This window comes from Pogonomyrmex barbatus, unplaced genomic scaffold (assembly GCF_055798465.1).
Source record: "Pogonomyrmex barbatus isolate J1 unplaced genomic scaffold, ASM5579846v1 scaffold14, whole genome shotgun sequence".
Lineage (NCBI taxonomy): Eukaryota > Metazoa > Arthropoda > Insecta > Hymenoptera > Formicidae > Pogonomyrmex > Pogonomyrmex barbatus.
Window position 1 is genome coordinate 2,436,709 of NW_028297110.1, and position 23,617 is coordinate 2,460,325.

At 33.9% G+C, this 23,617-nt stretch overlaps 3 protein-coding genes and 2 long non-coding RNA genes across 11 annotated transcripts in view; 3 read left to right on the plus strand and 2 right to left on the minus strand.

The window, feature by feature from the left end:
- The window catches only part of LOC105425104 (aquaporin AQPAe.a-like), a 21,389-nt gene extending 12,576 nt beyond the window's left edge, over window positions 1–8,813 (plus strand). For all 4 annotated transcript variants that reach the window (XM_089072807.1, XM_011635687.3, XM_011635686.3 and 1 more), the window contains 4 exons: window positions 2,975–3,174; window positions 3,578–3,721; window positions 4,148–4,599; window positions 5,108–8,813. In XM_089072807.1, the coding sequence (XP_088928933.1) occupies window positions 2,975–3,174; window positions 3,578–3,721; window positions 4,148–4,591 (788 nt within the window). In that variant the 3' untranslated portion in view covers window positions 4,592–4,599; window positions 5,108–8,813. The remainder of the gene's footprint in view (window positions 1–2,974; window positions 3,175–3,577; window positions 3,722–4,147; window positions 4,600–5,107) is intronic.
- The window catches only part of beta'COP (coatomer subunit beta'), a 64,081-nt gene that overhangs the window by 35,017 nt on the left and 5,447 nt on the right, over window positions 1–23,617 (minus strand). The window lies entirely within an intron of this gene.
- Window positions 10–2,068, plus strand: LOC105425103 (uncharacterized). Its single transcript, XR_967614.3, has 2 exons — window positions 10–698; window positions 819–2,068. It is a non-coding gene; the product is annotated as an uncharacterized LOC105425103 (long non-coding RNA).
- LOC105425102 (aquaporin AQPcic-like) lies at window positions 8,670–22,490 on the plus strand. Of its 2 annotated transcripts, none has more exons than XM_011635685.3 (5): window positions 8,670–8,812; window positions 16,298–16,485; window positions 17,429–17,572; window positions 19,141–19,602; window positions 21,048–22,490. In XM_011635685.3, exons 1-5 carry the CDS (start codon window positions 8,788–8,790, stop codon window positions 21,054–21,056), a joined length of 828 nt encoding a protein of 275 aa, XP_011633987.2. In that variant the 5' UTR covers window positions 8,670–8,787; the 3' UTR covers window positions 21,057–22,490. The 2 variants fall into 2 exon arrangements, with proteins under 2 accessions (XP_011633987.2, XP_088928934.1); XM_089072808.1 differs by lacking the exon at window positions 8,670–8,812 and adding an exon at window positions 15,781–15,904.
- LOC148937372 (uncharacterized) lies at window positions 11,613–12,960 on the minus strand. The gene is made up of 2 exons (XR_016138353.1): window positions 12,533–12,960; window positions 11,613–11,987 (listed from the first exon to the last, which is right to left on the minus strand). It is a non-coding gene; the product is annotated as an uncharacterized LOC148937372 (long non-coding RNA).

Below are 23,617 nucleotides of genomic sequence, written 5' to 3' on the forward strand. Positions count from 1 at the left end.
GGACGGAATAGCGATACGCCGAATCGCGTCTCTTGCATGTTGAAAAACGGAGATTTGCAGAAATCCTCCGCTTTATAAAATTCAGCTTTGATTTTCATCGCGATAGTTTTTTTTTTTTTTTTTTTTTTTTCATAATATTCCGTAAAAAGATCGATGTAGATTATTACGTTATATCATATAATAATTACCATCTTCCTGGAAGATGATATGCATATTTATGAATTATGATGTTTTTTTATCGCAAAAAAGACTTTTAATATTAATCAACTTTCGATTTCAAAGAGTAAATGAATGAATATTATGTTCGCCCATTATATAAATTAATTAACAGCAAACTATTAAGTAATTGCGCGTATATTTTTTCACAAGGTATTTCATTAAATCGATGAAAACATCATTTGATTAAATTAATATTTGCTTTTTTCTAAATAAATAAATAAATAATTCTGAATAATCACATTTTATATTTGGCATATAAGGCAAATACTTTCGCTGAATTAGTTGTGAAATAAAACAGAAATTATTTATTTATTTTCAGATATGTTCAGACGATTCAATATTTTTTTATAATAATTAAATAAGAATGTGCAAAGTGCAAAAATGTTAAATGTTAGTGAAATGGAGAAATAGATTTAAAAAAATTATCATCGTTCAATCACATTAGACAGATTATTAATTAAGAAACAAGTAAACTCTCTGTAAGTATTTATAAATTTAAAATGTTATAAAATAATTTAAAATGATATAAAATTACTTTATAAAATTGTCAAAAACGTATTTAATATTTTATATATTCAATATTTTTGACAATTTAACAGAGTTTTATTAATACATCAATGAATAAAAGTTGCAAAATTATCGCCGAATGGCGAAAAGAAATATCGCAGAGTCTTGACCATTGACAGTAGATTACTTGGATGTTATAATAATACTTTTTCTTTGGCGTCTGAAAGATGAAATATTGACCCGAGATTATTACCCAATACATGATAAGTATTTGATATAATTCGTATTAATATTAAAATGCCACGCGCAATCAAAAAATGAGGATAAAGGAACATTTTTTTACTGAAATATAATTTAATTCTAGCGTTTCAAAGCTGGATTAAGATACGCGAAACGAAATAAATAAAAGTTATGTAGAGCAAAGTTATGTAGAGCAAATAATATGAGCAAAATGATGAGCATTACGATAACAAGCATGGTCAAAAGGCGTACTTTAATTTAATTGCTGTAAACCGTAATGCGGTTCAACTTTCGGCTTCTCATGTGAAAATTTCAATGCCCTCCAGTGCCTTTTCCTGTGAAAATTTTACACACGTTGGCTCTCGCGAGAATTACATCGAGAAAATTTTGTCGAAAGAAACAGTGCAGCATCTTGTCGAGAAAAAAAAAGAAAACAGGAAGAGTTCAATGGGACGATATTCAATGAAAGATACTTATCGAAGTCCGGCGTTCTCAACAACGCTAGACTAACTCGAACATCGACCTCCGATGTGCATAACTTTACCGATGCTTTCATGTAAATTCAACGTTGACCCATTCCACCTCAGGTTTATACCAGTGGTAATCGCATTCGACGTGGAGCGAACAAAGTTTCCACTCGAAAGTTTACAACAAAGTGGCAGTCCAAGTTATCCTGCCTGTCGATCCAAAAACGCTTCTCCACCGAACACTATTATTACTTTTGGAATTCATTAAAGAATCGACAATTTCATCAAACAAAAACTTAACCTAAAAACATTATAAGTTTTAAATACCGAAATTTTAAGACAAGCAACTTTGCTTAAATATCTCACTCATTTAACAGAAATTAATTTAAAAACATTAAAAAAACATTTAAAAAAACATTTAAAAAAAATTAAATTAATTTTGGATTAATTTTTATACTATAAATATTCCTGAAAAACTCTACTATATTTTAATAGCGATAATTTTGAAAAAGTTATTATTCGGAAAAAAAGACATTCAGATATTCTCTCTTCAAATATAAAATTAACAAGGTGGAATAATCTTTATTTTAATACGCGTTTGTATCTTGAAATAAAAATATAGCTGAAGAGAGAAACCACGTTTCGCTTTTTACTCTCATTTTCACACTAATGATTCAAGAGACCTGCGCATAGGTCACGGTTGGCGATTTGAATACGTGCATTTGTGTGTGTGTGTGTGTGTGTGTGTGTGTGTGTGTGTGTGTGTGTGTGTATGAATGTATTGTACGTTACTTATCTTTACAAAAACGAAAGATCATCGTTACGTGGTTATATTCAAGAACGAATCTTTGTGTCTTGATTTCCCTTGATTATGCATACAGTGAATATGGCTTCGGCTCGCGTAATGCGCAGAAATAAAGATGCGCACGCCATTGTTGGATTCCTTGTTTGTATGGCGAGTGCAATGGTTGCCTTTTAATTAAATATCGCTGCTGGCGCACACGTTTACGAGACCAAACCAGTAATGAGAACGCAAGTTTTCACAAAGGCACGAGAGCGACGTGCGTTCCAGCGGCAAAGTCATAACACAAAGTAGCGTTTTATTTGACTCGTTGCGAGAATCTTGCGAATATCTCGTCGTAAATTAGTCGTGCAATTTCGCAATTCTAATTCATCGCGTTTCAAGCCTTATGATTTATTTCGATGACTTATCGTTTAATAGAACTTGCCAAATTTAAATAAATAATATAAACAAATTACTTTCCCAGGATTATTATATTCATCACTCATCAGAGATATTTCGGTATGGATGGATTCGATATACCTTTTGCAATTGGACGACACGCTTTTTATCGGGAATGATTACAGATTATCATGTCATGATTACAGATTATCTCGGCATTTATCTCTTCCACGAGAAAAGTTGAATCTATAAATTTCAATTTAATATTAGAAATATGTCCTTGCTATGATGAACACAACGCGTTGATCGTGCAAAATTATTCACACGCTAAAGATGAAGTTTACCGTTCCTATCTCAGGGCTAAAGAAGACGGAGGAAGATGGTACATGTTGGGACAAATTTCTAACTATCCTGGGAGAATTGATTGGAACAGCAATTCTAATCTTTCTGGGATGTATGGCATGCTTGGGCAGTATGAAGCCGTATACCCTTGGGATTGGGCCATCGACTATACAAATTTCCTTTGCCTTCGGTCTCGCTGTTATGGTCGCTATACAGGTATACAAATCACTCTGACAATCTGTTAATGATAATCGCTTTGGGCTAGTGCGCTGATCAACTTTTTAATTATATTTTATTTATCATTTGCTTATACGCAAATATTTCCTTTTTCATTCACGTAATCTATGTTAATTTTGCCTATCCTATATTTTAACACAATAATATATTAATAATTAATATATTTTATATATTTAATTGTATATATATATATATATATATATATATATATATATAATTAAAATGTATAAGATACGTCTTTATTAATAATTAATACATATTACTTTATTAAATCGTATAGAGCAAATATTTTTAAGTAACATTATGCTGGATGCTGCCACTTAACATTATCAAATCTTATTGCTGATTAAATACATATTTGTTGTTTTTTTTTTTTTTTCAGTGTGTTGGCCATATCAGTGGCGCTCACCTCAATCCCGCTGTTACAGTCGCCGCGGTAATTCTTGGCAAAAAAACTTTTCTAATGGCCGGATATTATATCATCGCACAATGTTTGGGCAGCCTTTTAGGTTTCGGCCTACTAAAGGTCAATAAATACGCATATATTCATTTTACAGATTAAAAAAGACACATTCCGATTATATTTCGGCGGATAACACTTAAGAGGATTATTTCGGCGCGACAAATTGCTGACGACACGTTCACGTTTATATAAAAGCGTTATCAAAAATCGCGTTATCTCACAGTTACAAACATCAAGATTATTTTTATCCGCACCGAGTACCCGTTTGCTCCTAAAGATAAAAGATTATCTCCATGTTCGTTAATTGCAACATCTAAAATGTTAGGATCTCGTATTATCATAAGTGAATTTTAATCGAATTATTCCTTACGCTTGTACAAAACAACGAGCGAGTCTTGCGAGTTCGCGCAAAATATCCAGTGAAATTTACCTTTCATTTTATTTAATTATTTGATTCAAGCTGAATTGTTTTTCAATTCCAACTGACAGGCGATAACGCCGCCGCATCTTGTGCATGGCGGTGATTCAGAGACCAGAAATTTCTGCGTGACGCAAATTAACGGCAATCTGGGTGTCGGTCATGGAATCGCGGCTGAGGCTTTCGCTACCGGCATACTCGCTTTCTTCGCCTGCGGAAGTTGGGACTCGCGAAATGCGAAGAACACCGACTCGACCGCGCTGAAATTCGGCCTTTGCGTTACCGTGCTGTGTCTCGCTTTCATCCCTCACACCGGTTGCAGCCTGAACCCCGCTAGAACATTCGGACCAGCACTCTGGAACATGTCCTGGAACGCCCACTGGGTGTACTGGTTAGGACCGATCGGAGGCGCCATTATCTCAGCTGTGATCTATCGATGTCTATTTTTGTCCAAGACGAAAAATCAAACGGACACCATGCAAAATATCGGAACTTTCAACGGCATCGAGACATAAACGGAATCGTACGTATGTTTTCTAAATTTATCGGATTTAAAGTGTAGTGTTAAGTAAGTGTTTTTTTTTTTTGGTCGTTTACCAATGATAAAAACTATAATTAAATAAAAAAACCTAGTGACTAATGTGTTTCATATATTTCATTATATGTAAAAACAATTTTATTAAAATAATTTATCATCCTAAAGCCTTTCTCGTGTATCAAATTGTTCTCACAGTTTTGTCTAATAATTTTTTCTTATATAATTAATAATCGTATTCAATCAAGAAAATTAGTTGAGAAATGAAGGATCGCTTTACTCGTGTGAACAATTTATTTTCGTCAAACATTTTCATCAACGCTCTGCTGCAGATGTCACGAGCTTGGCACGTTCTCAAATCATTTTTTTCATGCTTGCCCTCCTTTCGTCCATTCAGCTCCTCAAATATCTCCTAGATATTTTGGGGTGACGTTGTTACGTCACTTTTACCGAATGATCTACGAACCGAGCTTGTATCGTGCGTACTTTCTTTCAGTGAAACGAAATTGCATTCCGGTCGTCGGTGGTTCACAAATTGAACGAGAAATCCCGATTCCGCGCTGGTATTTTCCCCGTCTGAGAAAGAGAATGTTGCAAAAGTTGCGGCGGAAGCTCTCGTACGGAACGATGGAAGCAGATCGGACGGGCTTCGAACTTTACGGATTTCTACTTCCAAGACGCTTCGAAACGAAAATCTTGTAACCCAAAGGATTGTAACGTATCGAAGGACTGCCACGCGACAAGAGAGCTTCCCCAGGCACTGACTGACGTGATGGATTATTTTTGTACAAAAATACAATGTAATATTAAATAAGGCGTAGCGCAACGCACTATTCGTTAGCTTTACGTACGGTAGACGCCAAATTTCTCGTATATATTTGGTATAATAATTGTACTTTTCACTTACCTTGTGCACATCACGGCTGTGCAAAATGTCATTTTAAAATGAAAAGCGGAAGAAAATATAAATTACTAATTAACTCGAAAATTTCATTTTAGAATAATACAAAATACTGTTGCAAATGTTCAAAGGAGTACCCTAATGAGATAAAGACTTTTGAAAATTTTACTCAAAAGATAAAAATTTATAATAAACAATTATGCATTTCAATTGCATAAATATATTCTTAAAAATATATTTAAAGTGTGACGCTCAGCCGTGACGCATATCTATGTATTTATTCTTTTGCTATGTAGAGTATACGTAGTCCTTAACACCGCCAGCACCTTCGAAGAAAGATCGCTCTGTGTCGTATATATAACACGGAGTGAAGCACCAGAATAATGCATAATTTCATCTTGCCGAGCAGTATACAATTTCAGGTATTAACTCCCTCGCATCCTACCACTTCTCCTCACTTTTGCATTATTTTGTAACGCGAAGCACACGCGCGTCGAAGAAATCCCTCTAATGTACATCTCGCGGCGGTGTCGACGCGGGCCAGCCTCGCCGCGCGCCTCTTATTAATTATTAGCGAATTTATGGATTACAAAGACTCAGCTCGCAATGCCGCGTGCAATTCCACTAAATTCGTCGCCATTATATCGCACACGTACGCGATGCAGCTCGTTAAGACCGACGTTGAAGTGGCTGCTCTCGCGCAGTGGTATAACACGGCCGTTCCTTCCCCTCCCTCTCTCCCCTCTCTCACTCTATCCATCTCTCTCTCTCTCTCTCTCTCTCTCTCTCTCTCTCTCTCTCTTCTCTCTCTCTCTCTCTCTCTCTCTTATTCCTGCTGCGACGAAATTCGAAATAACGGAATTAGTCTCGGTGAATTCAGGAAATTACCTCCATCGCCGTCGGTCGCGCCAAAGTTTTAATTGTATTCGGTACGTGTCTATACACACGTGTGTGTGTGTGTGTGTGTGTGTGTGTGTGTGTGTGTGTGTGTGTGTGTGTGTGTGTGTGTGTGTGTGTGTGTGTGAGAGAGAGCGTGAGTGTGTTCGTGTGCATGTGTGTACGCGATTGCAATTATGTCCCGCGGCTTAATGTATATGTAAATATAAGATACACATTTCGGATCATTTCTCTCTCGCTCGCTTTCTCCTTTCTCTCTCTCTCTCTCTCTCTCTCTCTCTCTCTCTCTCTCTCTCTCTCTCTCTCTTGTATAGATAACGATAACTTTAAGAGGCCAGAGGCGCGAAATGGCGCGCTAGATTCCGATCTGGAATTCGCGCGAGCTTCGTTTGCGCGCGGATGATGTCGGGGATAAGATCGAATTACAGATTACACGACTGTTGCATGTATGCATACTGAATTGTAATGGGATACGGCTTTTTCGAATAAATTTCATGCGATATTTTAACGAGTTGTGCTTTTCCCTCCGAGAGGCATCTTCGCCCGCGAATATTTATGCCCTAGGAAAGTAGTATAATTTCTAAAAGATTAATTTTTCCCTTTTAAAAGGGGTGCCGAGGGAGCTTGCGAGTATCTGTGATGTAAGTAGCTTATAGCGGCAATAAATATTGCGCGAAAATGCAATTTATTGCAGGATTACGATTTTACTACCAGTTTTTCTAAGTTAATATCTTGTATTTATGTTGCAGTGTTTTCATATAATGTATCATTACGTCGCAGTCACGAAAAATGCATATACATGTATCATTACGTCGAAGTCACGAAAAATTTATTATTCGCGATTTATCGATAAGTCTGAAGAGAGAAAAAAATATATTAACATATCATCTAAATTGACGAGTCGAGAATGAATCGAGAATTAACTTGCTATTTAAAAAAAAAACACATGACGATCGTATATAAATTGAATCTTGAAAAACTGGATTTTAGCTGGAGTTTACAGGCGTATTATAATAGAAGAACGTAAAAATAACAACTCGAAAAAACGAAATGTATAGTGTTATGAGATTTAAAAATACTTCATTCTAAAATTAATATTCTCTGAATTTACCGTTCGATATTCATGAGAATCGATTACGGAATGTGAAAGAGAATATCAATCTAAAAATAACTTTTAAAAATTAGAATAGTAGCAAATATATATGTGAATATTATGCAACGAATTAAAATACGACAGAGAATTAAAAAATTAAAATACTAGCAAAAATATACAATAACATCCCATAATGTTCTAAGAAGCTTCCTAGTCATTGTTCGTTTGATAATTAATCCCACGTAGTCTTGGATTTTTCCATTAGTATTATAAATCGCGAGATAGAAAAGATTAAAAACTTAACGACATAGAAAATTACTTCCTAGCATTGTTCGTGGTATAAAAAGTTTCTCAGTTTCAATCGTTGGTTAGCATAGCCTAAGATCATAGGCTCAGATCGTAGTTAAGAAAATATACATACAGAAAAAAAACGTCTAATTTTAAAAAAAAACACTTGTACAGAACTAAGTTAAAATTTGTTATTTCTTTTTTTAGGATTCTGATTATTTTGCTGATTATCCTCTTGTTTATTTATTTCACGTCAAGAAAAACCATCACAGAATACATAATTTCAATGTGAGACAGCATAACTAATTAAATCATGTAATTTTATTCATTATCTTGAAACAAAATCTTGAAACAAAAACTTGAAACAAAAACATCTTGAAACAAAAAGAAATCCAATGAAAAGAAATTAAAAACATTATATCTATCGTGTAACCTGAAAAATTTAACTTTAACCATTTAACTTTAACTATTAAAGAAATTTATATATAATTTATATATATATATTTATATATAATTGACGACGCATTGGGTGAGGATAAACTATAATGTCTTTTTAAGTATCAAGGAAACTTTACGAGAAGCAGAAAGCGATGATCGTATCGCGTATGGTGCATGCGTTAACTTTCGTTAATAAAAACTTTGATTGACGCACGGCGCATAAACGGTAACGTCGATATTTCTCCCCGCGAGAGCCCCTTTTCTGAAATTAGCATTCCCGCCTGATTTTACGTACGAATGAATAACGAGCGGCGGTAGTCGAAGTAGGGAGAGTCCCGTGCGTATAGCTACTTCATTACATCGCGAGAAGAGAGGCCACGCGTGTCCTCCACAGACAGAACGGAGTTACGACGATTCTCTTGTTCACAAGAGAGCCGACCGACGGCGTGCACGGGCGTCCCCCCCTTCTTTCCCTTCGTCGTTAAAGACCAACGGAAGTCCGTCGTTCCAGAAAGTTTGTGCTGTGTGTTGTGATTAACGAAGACGAAGACGCTCCGTCATGCCGGCAAGTGATTTTCGCGCAGGTAAGTCACTCCCATCAAAATCGCCTTTGTTTTCGACGACTAGGTAGGCACTTAGAGGCATTTCCGTTTCGAACGATGATAATAGAAAAACGTAATCCACAGTTGTTGTGTAACTTGTCGTATAATAAAAAAACAAAAAAAGTTGTGTGCTTAACAGACAAGTGCGTATTACAATTCATTATCAAGTATAATGAGACAGAAGCTAAATGATATGAGCTGTTCGTATTAGTGCCTCATGCGATATAGTTTATTTCAAAGTGAATCTTAATTTGGATCACATGCAAGTGAAACATGCTTCTATGTGACCTTAATGACTCGTTTCGCACTTCGCAATCGTCAATAGAAATAACAGTAATTCGGGATTCGAAAGAATATATGTATATGTGTATATTGTAATATACATATATATATATATATATATATGTATCATTGTATTGTTGACATGTTATTCTAAATATGTTATTTGCGATAAATATCATCACGTGCCTCGGTAGTCGAAGGGATAAGATGCCTGCCCGGTAAGCAGGAGATCCAGATTTCGATTCCTGGCTGAGGTGATATTTTTTCGCAAAATAATTACGAGTTTTCACGACTGGTTCGTGGTCGGGCCCCGCCGTGACGCACATCCTCCCTCCCTTCTTAGTTGTCGTTCTCGAATAAGTGTATAATAGCGGGTCATCGATTTTAATTCACATAGCAAAATAATCTTCACTTCTTAACTTCTGATAAGTTAAATAAAGTTAAATAGGATTCAATTATTTTTAATACTCTTTGTATTAAAATAGAATTTAATTATTTTAACTCTCTGTGTAAAAATAGGATTTACTTTAATTTCATGTATTAAAAGAAATATTATTACAAAATCTATATTTTGTTTAGAAATTAATTTTTCTAATAATATTTCTTCTCTCAAATAAATCAAAAGCTCTCACATGTATAAATGATTTGAACATAATCATACGTAGATTCAATAATATCGTGAACAATCTCGTCATTAACGTAATTGATGTCTGTGTAATATCCGACACGCAAGCGATATATGTATAGATATAATTCGTCGTGATTCATGATAGTATAATATAATAATTTCATACCCATTGTAAAATAAAATGACTCATCATAATAATTCTCTTCCCTATAGAATTATGACGATATTAGATGATTAGACGGGTGTTGACTGATCTTAAGTGTGACTAAAAGTCTTAAGTAAATAGAGAAGCAAATTTTAATTTAAACATTACTTCAATTGCTATTGCATTTCCATTAAATTATCATTAATGTGTCTAGGAACTATTTTCAAGTTTTGTTCACGTAGTTGTTTGCATCATACATTCCTTTTACTCTTACGTAATGTTAATGTCTAAAATTCTATCTCCCGATACTAAATCCTAATTTTGCGCAACGAACAATATTCGTAAAAATATTTTGCAAAGAATAATGCATCAATTTTTGAAATTTATATCGAGTTTACGAATATTTTTCTTCGAGATCACGATACATAGCTCCAAGGATTTCCTCTTCATCTGTTCCGATTGGAGTACTATTTTTATCGACGAGCTGTAAGAGATTGTTTGGCCCGTACGAACAACAAAATGCTTTACGCGTCAGATACACTTTTCCTGGCTATTGTATCTCAAAATACAGTTTTCCCCATTCGTCTGTCTGCGCATTATTGGGTGAAATATTTATGACAGAAAACGAAATAATACGTTTATCTGACGCGTGTGATAAAAAAATATATTACGGAAGGCACGCGATAGAATCTTCTTATGAATCAAATTGACTAATAACACCTGTTCTGATGATCGACTAGATTCTTATTTGTAATAAATTCTTTTATGACAAAATCTTATCGTATTCTTTATTAATCAATGAATGAACATTAAATCTGTGAAAGTTGCAACCACTTATATATACATATATAAATATATCTCATTTTAATTCACTTTTATATATAAAAAGATATATGATGCACACATATATATATATATATATATATATCTGCAAATATATATCTTTTTTATTCCTTTCTTGTTACTGCAATAAATTATTTTATCAATATGATATATTGCATCTGTATAAAAGATTTCATCAATGTTATCGGTGCTTACGAAATAGCCCCAAAATTCGATAAATCAAAATCGTGTTATTGAGTCATATCATGCAGATAATGGTTTTTGATGTCAAGAAAAAAATTTTATCTTCTTTATTCCAATATAATAGAGCGACGCGCGAAGACAGGTTCTGTCGGACATAACTATTTACAGAGGCTATATTTGCCTATTTACCGTATTTCCGAACGGCGAAAGATCATTTAGTGAGGATATTTACTCAACGGTCGGCATAAGATTAGACTTTCGACTCCGTCGCTACTGGATAATGCTCGTGCTATTGGCCTTTATCATCCTAGTGTGGAAATAAACTCAACATTCGATATCGCGATACATGCACACGTTGCAAAATAGCTCCGCGGTTATCTCAATTCTGTTAAGTAAACGGTGATCGATAATTAAAAAGCACGCATTAATTACATTTAGCCAAGGGAAAGCTCGTTTTGCGAAACGCGGTGAGTTTTTATGTAGTTTGTTTATTAGTACTGATGCAAATAAAATGAGAATTACATGGATATCAATCTTACAAATTGATTAACGAGATTATTTGCTCTGGAACATTATTTGTTCTGGATGAGCTATTTCAGTCGCGAAAAAAGGCTCCCACAATAAAACTAAATAAAATGTTAAATAAAATGTTAAATAAAATGTGTAGATATTGAGCGATAATGAAGAAATATGTAAATAACTTTTTTTTTGTATCAGATAATATATTTAATAATATGTTGAAACATCCAATTTAATATTTCTTCCTGTGTTTTTCTTGCGATCTGTATATTAATAGCCATGAGAATGCGTAATATCAGCCAGCTAGTCAGAGAAATTCCTCCACAAAGTGTTTTTATTTCCTTTAATGAAAACGAAAAAACTTGCTTATCGTCGAGGTTAAAATATATCTTTCGCATCCTTGCATTTTCTAGAACGATTTTATAAATTCATCGTTACTGTCATAACATGCGACTGTTGTAACTAATGATAGGCTTCAAGATTTAGTCGGTTGTTGCGATATTGCAAAGTAGTGACGTCAATTCTCCAAGAACGCTTAATGTGCAAATGTTTTATCGCTGAAAAAGCGATAATAATATTATATTACATACTAATTACGATAAATTAAATTTGATTAAATTTAATTAAACACAATTATGAATTTACAAGATCGAGTTAGAATATTTTACATATTCGTAAATTAAATCAACTAAAAATCATATCAATAATTTATATAAAGATGTTAATATAAAAGAATTAAGAATATAATGATGATAAATTCCCACTATAGCATATGTAAGTAATTATTTATTAACGTTGCTATATTATTCAGAGTAAGATAACATTTTGAGCTGTACATCATCTTCAAAGAGAAGAAATACGTGTCTGAATAATTTTATGTACAAAGTCCGTAAAAAGGTCAAAGAGGAAAATCTTTGAATGTTGAAATGATAAAAAAGATTCCGGTTTATCGGAATGGAATTTAATAAATGAAAAATCGATCCTCGCGGCCTTGAGGTAGACAAAAAGAGAATTGTCAATTTACCATTGTATCTATGCATTGTATGCGCGATGCCACGGATCATTAGTCAATTTACATTGGCTAACCATACGTTTGACTTACGTTCGCGCATTTATCGGTCTAATAGGCAGACTATATCAGCTAATTGCCACGTAATCTCTTGGCGGCGCTGCGAAATTAACCGATTCTATGCGGATCGTAGATTAAAGCTTCGTTAGAAGACGAGCGTCCGTTGATTGGCGATTAGAGGAGCAATGCAACAATGTCTCGCGACTGAAGAAACTTCTTCTTGCGCGTCGACATCGCATCCGTCTTCCCCCCCCCTCCCCCCCCCCGGACAAGTTTCACACCGTCGATATTAACGATCAACTCGGAACACACCGGGGATTTGATTTATCGATGTGTATACACGGCGAATAAAAATTATCGTACAATCGCGATGAATCATTTTGGACACGGCTCTAATATTATGTGCATCAGATGCACACTTAGCAACAACAGATTGTGATATTATTTAAGACTGAAAGAAAATGAACTAGCTGTGTCGATGAGGAATAAACATTTATCTAACGATTACCAAACAAACAAAATTAAAAATTGCTAACGTGAAGAGATATGTTTGTATTTTGATGTAAAAAAAGAAATTGCAAGAGCTATAAATCTTCGAATACATCATACTCTACGATAGGTTTCACGATGTTTTGTATTCATGCAAAAACTCGCGTATCGAATCTACCGGTGATAAATTAAACATAGCAGGATGGAAATACAATTGCGACTTTGCTTTAAGCGAAGGAAAATCGAATAGTCGAATAATTTACGTTGATGGGGAGAACTTCGTGGAAATATATGTATAATAGTCGGTGATTATTGTATATGCACGTGCAAGTCGTAAACAATTAGTCGTTGAACGTATTTGTACAATATGTACAATACAGTTAGGTTGCATCTTATCACACTCGATCACCAAAAAATCGAAATATGGATATGATAATGTTTAATTTCAAATGCATAAAGTTGCTATTTCCTCTAAAAATATATTTGTTTGCTCTTATCACGCGATATCCGTCTGCTATCGTTGGATAAGTATTATCGACAGGTTCTGAAAGTGGAGTTGTCAACTGCTTTCCCTGTCTTCCACAATATCGAGGATAAAACTCGAATATTTTATCGTTGACTTCTGACCAGTAAAAATGTATTCGTAAATAAGAAATGACTTTAAATTCGTATACCAATGTACGTAATAAATTTAACATTGTCTACAACGATACAATATTAAATTCTATATATAATCCGATAATTATATAAATAACACATCAACTTAATAATTCTCAATCTCTCTATAATAAACCAGAGTATCAATTGACTATGTTAATCTGAGAACTGCAAAGCTTTGAATAAAATAAAATATTGCGAAAAATGTTTTACGGAGAACATTGTTTCTTTTTTATTGTTATGACAAAAGATCGCACGAATAAAGCGATTATACTTCTGTTTAACAGCAAATAAAAATTGATAAACTTGCTTGTACGTTACAAAAAATACAAAGGATTATTAATTATTATTAGAATAGTTTATGCTCCTTTAATACATATATTTTTTAAAAGAATGAAAAGTTTAGCTTCAAGCTGACGTGAATAAATAAATAACATGGTTTTTCGTGTAAGTTTAAAATATTCCATTTTCTATCGTCTTTTAATAAAACTGACATTTGAGTGCCTTTAAAGAAAATGTTATCATGACATTTTTTTCAAAAAATATTATTTTTGCTTTAGAAAATTCCTATATTCGTGTCTATTGATACAGCAGACATACTCGTAAATTGCAATGTGTTTTTTAATCCGATTATAATGTCAATACGAATTTCTATAGCTTGTTCGTTATATCCATTAGAGTTTAAGAATATGTACGTTAACGTTGTATTTGTCGTTTATAAAATTTTCGTTATTTACGAAATATCAATAGACGTTTATAAAATTTTCGTTATTTACGAAATATCATCGTCGATTGATATTACTTTCACCACTTGCGAGAATACTTCTGCTGAAAAATTTGCTCCCTATAAATATGGGCCATTATTTTTCGACTTTTCGTAGCAATTGCAATTCAAGAATGACATTTTTCAAAATAACGAAGAATTGAGATTGTATGGACATTTAATAATCGATAATAAAAAATTATATTCGAAGAATTTTTTTAACGTTAAGATTATTGATTTCAAGTCTATGTTTTTTTTAAAATGTTTACCAAAGACTTTGTACAAATAAATAGAAAATAATCATTATAAAAATTCTTATTTATAAAAATAAGAAATAATTATTCAATTAAATTTGATATTATAATTTAATAAAACAGCTTAATTATGTACAATATTTATATTGACTCTTCGAAAAATTTTAAATTATTCGTTTCAATGTTGCCCCGGTTTAATTATGCGCTTAATTATGCACTTAGAATGCAGTATAAAATATTTGCGTTCAGCTTCTCTCAACGATATTGCTTAACATAATTGATCGACGTTCGTAGGAATTACGACAATTTACATTCCTCTTATCAAATTGATTAAGGAACGTGAGAGAATGCGAAGAGAAGATCAATATTGAAAGATACACAGATACGTTACGTTTAATTACGTGACAATGTTAATTACAATATATCATTCTGGTAAAGTTAATCTGGTAAATTATAATGTTTCACGTAAATCATGCAAGCACATATGATTTTTTTATCATCGTATGTACCAGGCGATAAGACGTTCGTTTCTTTATCAATGAGAAAGATAGATAAAAAAAAAAATCATTTTCGTTCGCATTTTTACAAGAGCTATTATTCGGCAAAGGTTCTTTTTAATGGATAAAAAAAATTACATCTCTAAAAAAAGAAATAGATGATTATTTGAAATATTTTAGAAAATCAGTTTTATATAAACGCACAGTTTCAAAATTAGTATGATAGGACAAAATGATGGAATTTCAAAAGTAGCGCAGTAAGTTTCCATGAATGTGAAGTCTATTTTAAATTGCGACTTCATGTACCGAAAGTAGACCACGCTAATTACGAGTTTGTCTCTTTAAGACTATATCTTTAAGACTATAGAAAGTACAGCGTAGACGACACATTTCGCAAAATATCCTTCAAAATTAAAGTCAGACTGAGTTTCGCATCAAGTTCCAGCGATATGTGAAATCGGTTTAGTAGCGTAGAATCCGACGTAGATAATCAATCGATTTAATTATCTTTCATTTCCGCTCGGCGCAAAGAGACATTTGCATCAATGCAAAATGAGCAGCTCTATTTTTTTCCTCAAAATCGACTTACTGGTAACGTGCCGCGCGTGTTGGCCTTGTTCGAGTGGCGATACCAAGCTGGTATCTGCGTGAAAGTTATTCCGTCAGTAGTACTCACGAGTCGTGCGCGTTTGTTTGCACGTCGCCACGGTGTGGAAAATGTGGCGGAATCGTCGTAAGGCAAGAGGCAAGTGTCGCAATTATAATTAAGAAACGTTATCACGCGATTGTGACATCGCAAGAATGATAGCTGCCGTCAAAATTGAGATATTCGTCCTGAAAAACGGCCCATAAATAACAATTCGGGAGGAACAAACAAAGCATATGTAATGACGCAATATCTTTTAAAAACGGAAACGTTGTGAAACGCGAATATCCTAAAGAAGACAGTTCTCTGAGAAAATCTACCTGAGAGCGATGACAAAATTGAAATTATATTAAATAATGCTGACGGTATTATTTAATTTTTTGTGTAGAAAAAAATTGCTATTATATGTGGACTGCCATATTTATAACTTTATGATTGGATTGAAAAAAATGTATGATTCTTTATTTTTAATGAAGTAATTTTGTTTTACAGGAATAAAGAGATGGGTGCAAGGAGAGAGCAAGATGAAGACTATTCTCATCGCCGGACTGGCAGAACTGATTGGCACAGCTCTTCTAGTATTTCTAGGATGTATGGGTTGTATCGCTGGTCTCGGCGTTGTGCCTCCACATCTACAGATAACGTTAACCTTCGGTTTAGCGGTTATGGTTGTGATTCAGGTCAGTAGGTAATCATGGAAACCTCGTGGACCGTTATCTCATCTTTACCGACATTCCAAATTTGATAAGAATCATAGACGCTATATATTATACTATATATGACGTCCTCTATAATCTTTCTTGGAGAATCAGGAGCACGTTAAAAGATCACATCACAATAAATTGTAGCATACGATTTGTATCATGATATTAATTATATTTCAATTATATAATTGTTACTACACTATGTTATAATAGTATGATTACATTTTATTACGCTATATTATTGCATTATATTATATTACCGTAATAAAATTATAGTATTTAATTCGTCATATTATATCATTGTAAACTTCCATGTGAAAAGCTTAACGCTTGATACTCCAAATGAACAACAATGACCGCAATAACAATTACATATGGCGAGCATTCTGTACAATTTTCATGATTAAGTAATATTGTCGGCTCGAGTTGATTCAAAGCAATATAATTCCGGCATATATGTGTCTCGAGAGAGATATGTAGATCTCTATTCATTTTTATACTTTATCCACGATAATTGAAAAACAATGATTATATGTGATATATATACTTCTTTTTAATATTAAAAATTAAACTTATCATAATTAGTTTTTTCATATTCCTAATTAAAATTATTTATTTAAGATGTTTATCACGTCACACGAAACACGTAATATCGCACACCAAAGGTTCGTCTGTACTATATTTATACATCGCCTTTCGCTCGCAAACCAGGTTATAAGCGAAACATGGCGAAATCGTGTCGCGATTCGCGTTAAGAAAATGCGCGAATCTTTCTAATACGCAGCTGGCATTTCTCTCGCTTTTATTCATCTCGTAATTTTGTTCATAATTCGAATTTTATTGTTGCGTTTTAGCAAAGCACAATATCAGCATTCGCATTGACAATTAAAAATTTTCTCTGATTCTTGTTTGTTTTTAGTGCATCGGCCACATCAGTCAAGCTCACATTAATCCAGCGATCACCGTAGGATCTGTCATTCTTGGGAAAAAAACCATTCCCGAGGCTTTAGTTTACTTTGTGTCGCAAGTAATAGGTGGCATTCTGGGCTATGGTATGCTAAAGGTCGGTATAAGAAAATCCAATTATTCTTTCGCTGAATTAATTACAATTAATTACGTGCAGATAAAAGAAATATATATTGATCCGCATAATCGTCGCAAGCATTGCGATCAATAAAGACAAATTTGAAAATAAAAAAATTGACATAAACAGAAGTATATAATTATGGTAATAATTTAAAATTATTTTTTCTTTAGGAAAAAGCAAAAAAATTCCTTATGTTAAATCTCATGTAAAATATTATAGTCGCTTATAGTAAAATTTATGATGCATGAAACGAATTCATGAAGCGTTTATTCCCGTCTTTTTTTAGATAAATTATTTAATACAGAGCTTTTTTCAAATTTTTTACGTTATTCGTTCGAGATTTTCTATTTTTATATATAATAATAAAAACAAAATGTGACGCAGGATTTTATAAGAGTGGGCGATCGAAGTTGCCGCGTTCAAATATAGAAATCTACATAAAGATATTTTCTGATCTACACATATGGCGATCTTTGAAAAATCCGCTGTCATAATTTAAGCTAAACATCGCCAGAATGACAAGGAATGTGGATTTTAATAAAATGTCTATATAATAAAATTAGCATTTTACTCGATGCTATCTCAATCTGAAAGGAAACAATTATTGAGCAAGACAGACTATACTGACGACATTTGTAGGATTTACATAGCGAAATAAAATAAGTCGGCAATCTTCCAGATTGGTTTCTATCAGTTTTTGATGAGACGCGGTCAAGACCTTTGTTTAATCAGTACACGTGTTGTTCGATTAATAATTAATGCTTTCGTATCATTAGAGGAAAGTGTTACCATCGCGGTATTTGTTTCTCTCAGCAAAATGTCGGTGAGGCAATCCAGATAAAGCAGAATAGTACAATTGTTTTCCTCTCCTATAATTGAAAAATGCATTCCTCAGAGTTCATTGATCGCGGAAAACATGGATTCATTATGGAAATAACGAGTCACGTAAATGAATGATGACTTTGATAAAAGGAAAGAGCAAAAATATTTTAAAATGAGGCAGAAAAATATGACATAAATAATATTTCATATACATTTAATGTCGTTACTCTGAAGCCATACTTTTATTATCGTTTTTTGCAATAATTATCATCAATTGCTATTTATAAATTTATAAAAAAAAAACATGTGATAAATGAGTAAATATATTCGAAATTTTTATCAAAATATTTGTTCATATAAATAATGAGTATTTTTAATTCATTGTAAATTTATTTGTATAAAATAATATATTGCTTTCTTTATACATTTCCAATAACATGTAAATAAAAACAACGCTGCTATTATCAGCATTTGATTTACTTTTTATTTATAGCAAAACCTTCTGGTATTTTTATCTATAAATAGTAAAATCTCTTATTATCACACAAAATAAGCGAGATATATATATATATATATATATATATATATATATATATATATATATATACAAGAAAAAAAAATAATCTTATTTTCATTTAAGAAAAAAGTATTCGAATATTAAAATCGAATGTAATCTCTAATAATCTAATGTTGCCTCTATATTTCAATAATGTTTCTTATAGGTGGTAACGCCGAAGGATAATTTGACAGCTACCACGGCCGATCAAGCAAATTTGTTTTGCGTGACCGATCTGCACGCCGATGTGTCCGCGATTCAGGGCTTGGTTGTCGAAGGGATCTCGACTGCCATTTTAATGTTGGTGGTGTGCTCAGTTTGGGACGTGAGAAACGAGAAGAATTCGGACTCGGTGCCGATCAAGTTCGGCCTTACGGTGGCCGTGCTGGCAACTGCGGTCGGACCCTACACCGGATGCAGCATGAATCCCGCGAGATCATTCGCACCAGCGTTATGGAATAATCAATGGGCGCATCATTGGGTCTACTGGTTCGGTCCGCTCGGCGGCGCTTTGATTTCTTCCTTCATGTACAGAACCATTTTCGGCGTTCCCGAAAACAAAGTTGAAGAGGAAGACTCCGCGCCCGAAGCGGTCGCGCTTAACAGCGTGGAAATTCACAAAACGGAGGTAAGACGAAACAGACGATTGACAAGTGCTTGTAATATACTGACTTGTTGATTCTTTCTTGATGATTACAAAGTAGTTAAACTGTACAAATTAACGGTACAAAAAAAAAAATGAATCGCAATATTTAATCTATATATATAAAATTAATTTTCTCAAAATCGGAAACACTTTGTATAAAATTCAAAAAAATGTCATATTGAATATAATCTCAAAATATATTAAATGTTACAGGGAAAATATTTAATTTATATTAAACGGCAACATTTATTTTTTTGTGTGTCAAATTGTTTTCATTTAGTATAGTTCTTGTTATATCTTCTGTAATACGATTGAAGTAACATTAATTAATTGAAACTCCGTTTCTATTTCCTAACAATGCAGTAAGATACGCGTGCGATTCTCGTAACAAGAAACCCTGTCCCGTTTCAGCAATAATTCTCGTTAACGACGTTTCGGCGAAATTAACGGCCATTTTCGTGCGACTTTAAATGACCCCTTAAAATAAACGGGAGAAACGAGGCTCACGTGGCTTTATCATGTAAACGCCATGCCCACCATGCATCAAGATTTTTCGCATGACGCGGAATTATCTTGTAAGGGCCGGCCATAAAGGTCGACGATAAATCGCAAGGTGGGCAAGGAAGTTCAGTAAAACTGGTTTTACGGGACGTTACCAGAGAGCTGAATTTAACGTCGTCGGTTTATCCCGATCGCCGATGCGCGAGCTCTAAAGTGGATAAGGAAAGAAGCCGTTCGTCCCGACGATATTGTATTTTATTCTCACATACCTCCTTATTTCATCGTGATCGAGGACTGCGATTTTTATCTGCGCTCGGCTTACAACCGTTTGAAAGCCCTTTGAACAAATACGACTTGCTGCGGGGTGTAAAGTGCTTTAAGCGTTACGTTCACGATGCGAGAATATTAAGACGATCCTTAAGCCCGCGTATGAAACTCTCTTATTCTTCTTCGCGCTCAAAGCGGAGCCACATCTATCTCTCTCGCCTGAGGAACGGTAAAAACATTCTTATGCGCAAACAAAAGACTTTCCTATCCTGGGAAAATTAATTTCGCGCAATTTTATCGCAACACTGACATAATCGAGAAAAATGTTTTAATTTTAATTTAGAAACCTCAGCGTAAGCAAAAAGAACTTTTTCTATTCGCTTTAATTAAGGCTACGGTAAATTATGCTCGATTATTTATCTGTATGTTTACGACGCCACTATTAACCGCAGGCATAGTACGCGGTTAATAAATGAACAGCCGTTATTCAGTCAATCCGCGATTATTAGCGATTCTCAAACATCCTCATTTTCCCGTGCGGCATTCGCGCGATGAATATTTCCGCGATTCGATTTGCGGTTGCCGGCTCGGTCACGACTACGATCCGAAATATGACACCCGGAAAATTAACTAACGTTCCTTTCGCTTTTAACTTTCAGCAGTCCTAATTCGACGGTGAGACGGACACCGGAGGTAACGAGCGGTCAAAAAGCTAAAAAAAAAAAAAAACTTCGGTCACCTTCTCAACGGGAAGAAAAGCTGAACTTTCGGAGGGATAGGTAAGGACAGGTGCTTTAGAATGCATGGGCGATTCAATGGCAAATCCAGATGGCCAGGCTCGCGAGGAAGCTTCCAAAGCTCAACCAGGATGTGCTCGCAATCCCCGGGATACATGGGATAGACAATCGTCTCGATTCGACCGCCGAATGATGCGCGTTAGCTGTCAACGTAAACTGACCCAGCAGTCATCACACATGTCGTACAATCGCAAGTCAGTGCTGTTTCTCAATGTGAATTTCGGAAACGCGCATCAACGTCAATCAAAAACGTTGCTTTTGACAAGCTGGTGTAAGCTTAAATGGATAATTAAAATTTGAACGTGGTCCAATCAGATTAATACGCTTGTAATTTCATCGAATCTGGGGTCTAATTAAGTGTGATGTCTGCCTAATTTAATTAGAAATTTTGACTGTCTCAATGAAACTCTTGCGCGATGCGTGAAAGCATCTTACCGGTGCTCTCGTAATCGCGACCAAATGTCAATTAATATGAACCATGAAATTAATTACGAATAAGTCGTTATATTTTGTCACTTTCTCTTTGTAATATAGTGTACATTTATTTGTTATAAATACCTAGATCATTTAGGAGAGTTCACGTGTGTATGTATGTATGTGTGTGTGTGTGTATATATATATATTTACCTCTTATTTTTATCCACTACTGTACGATAGAAATAAGTTACGCATTAACGATCAGGTGAGAATGAACTTGGCAAACCAGAAATTTAAAAAATGTACCTAGTCAGCATACGCACGAGCGAATTAACACCTTGAGCATTAACCACCCATCTTTTATCATTATTTAGTTTGACAATTAATAAAATTCTCTGGTATAAAAGCGAACCTGTGTCGTATTTTCGTTCTCTTTGATTCGTACATCTCCCACACATGGTTTAATGGTAGTTATAAGTAAACCGTTTATACGTTACAATACTTTTATGCGATATCGTTTGACGAAGCGTTTCCACGTTATTCGGTCAATTAAGCAGAGCAGACTATTTTGTACTCGCGTTTGTTAGTCGTCTGGTCCGCCGGAAGCGGAAATGTCGATCCCCGGGCAGCGTACAGGCCGACCGATGACTTTTTACGAACCTATTTTTATTACATAGATACATACACATTCGTTATTTCTATAGTTACCCGTATATGCTCGCCCGAAGCTATCGCTATGGCGGGAAAAGCATTTTGTTCGTCGGGAAAAAGAGGTCTTTTCCTGCCGATACGGTGGCTTTCGACGGAACGATAGTTTCCGTGCGCAAACAACTCACTATTTACTGTATCAAGAGCCGCACTTTGTCAAATATACGTCTAAGTACGAAACGACAGAGTCTCATTAATTATTTGCTCGCCCGTATACCATCTTGTAGGACTTGCGACGAATAAACCTATCCGCGCACAATTGTAAAATGGAGAATAATCCAATTGAATATTATGAGAGAGTAAGAATTTATCTCTGGAATCTCCACCATTGCAAATCGAGTTCGCACCTATCAAGAAATGTAGTGCTATTTAGATGCTAATTTGTTATTCTATTTTCGATTCTATTTTTCTCTTTTGCTCCAGCCGATTCGTTACGAACAATAGTTGTGCTAGCGTAAGATTAAAGTTAGTACATCTATAAAAAAAGAAAATAGGAAATTACAATAAAAAATATATATTTTAGTGCTATTTTTTTGTTAATTAATTGCTCTATTTTCGATTCTTTCATATTTTTACTACAGATTTGATGCTGTATTCTGTAGGTATATTATTTCGTAAAAATTGAATTTCTAATATGTTTTTGCGCTATGATGGAACAATAAATTAGCAATAAATTCTAGTGTATTTGTTTTTCCGATACATCAATATATTTTTTTTATTACGAGGGATCCAGTTTAATGACAAGCTGACCCTCGCAACTTTGAACGCAATTTCCTGCTATACGGTAGGAACAAACAAAATTTGGACTAGAGCAATAAATTAGCACATAAATAGTACTAAATTTGTTGATGGGTGCTTGATGGTCAAAGTTTAATAGAGGTTTTCAGTTTAATAGAGGTTTAATAAAAATTTTCTATATAATTTCTAAAATTAAAATTTTTTAAGTTTTTGTAGTTAATTTTTTAATTTGTTCTATAACTAGAAGTAATATTTCTTAAAATAATTATTCAAGAAGTGTTTGTAAAAAAGTGTACATGTATGTAATATTTTTTAAATAGATACCATAAAAAAACATGCTATGTGCTGTTTGTGAAAAAATGTTATTCCATTTTCTATCTCAATCTCAAATTATTCCATTTCCTATGCTATTCCAATTCTTTTTAGTCTGATTTATAATAGAGCAAGACTTTTCACGTGAACATAAATATGCAATTTCCAATCGTATTGTGTAATACGTAAAAAAAAAAAAAAAAAAAAAAGATACCTGATGATTTTCGCATGCGCATTTTAACCGAGCTTTACGCGTG

Excerpts from the sequence above, each read along its gene's own strand:
- LOC105425102 (XM_089072808.1), top strand. The coding sequence starts at position 15,877 with ATGTGGCGGAATCGTCGTAAGGCAAGAG. Across the intron at positions 15,905-16,297 it reads GAATCGTCGTAAGGCAAGAG|GAATAAAGAGATGGGTGCAA; the intron begins GCAAGTGTCGCA and ends TTTGTTTTACAG. Across the intron at positions 16,486-17,428 it reads CGGTTATGGTTGTGATTCAG|TGCATCGGCCACATCAGTCA; the intron begins GTCAGTAGGTAA and ends GTTTGTTTTTAG.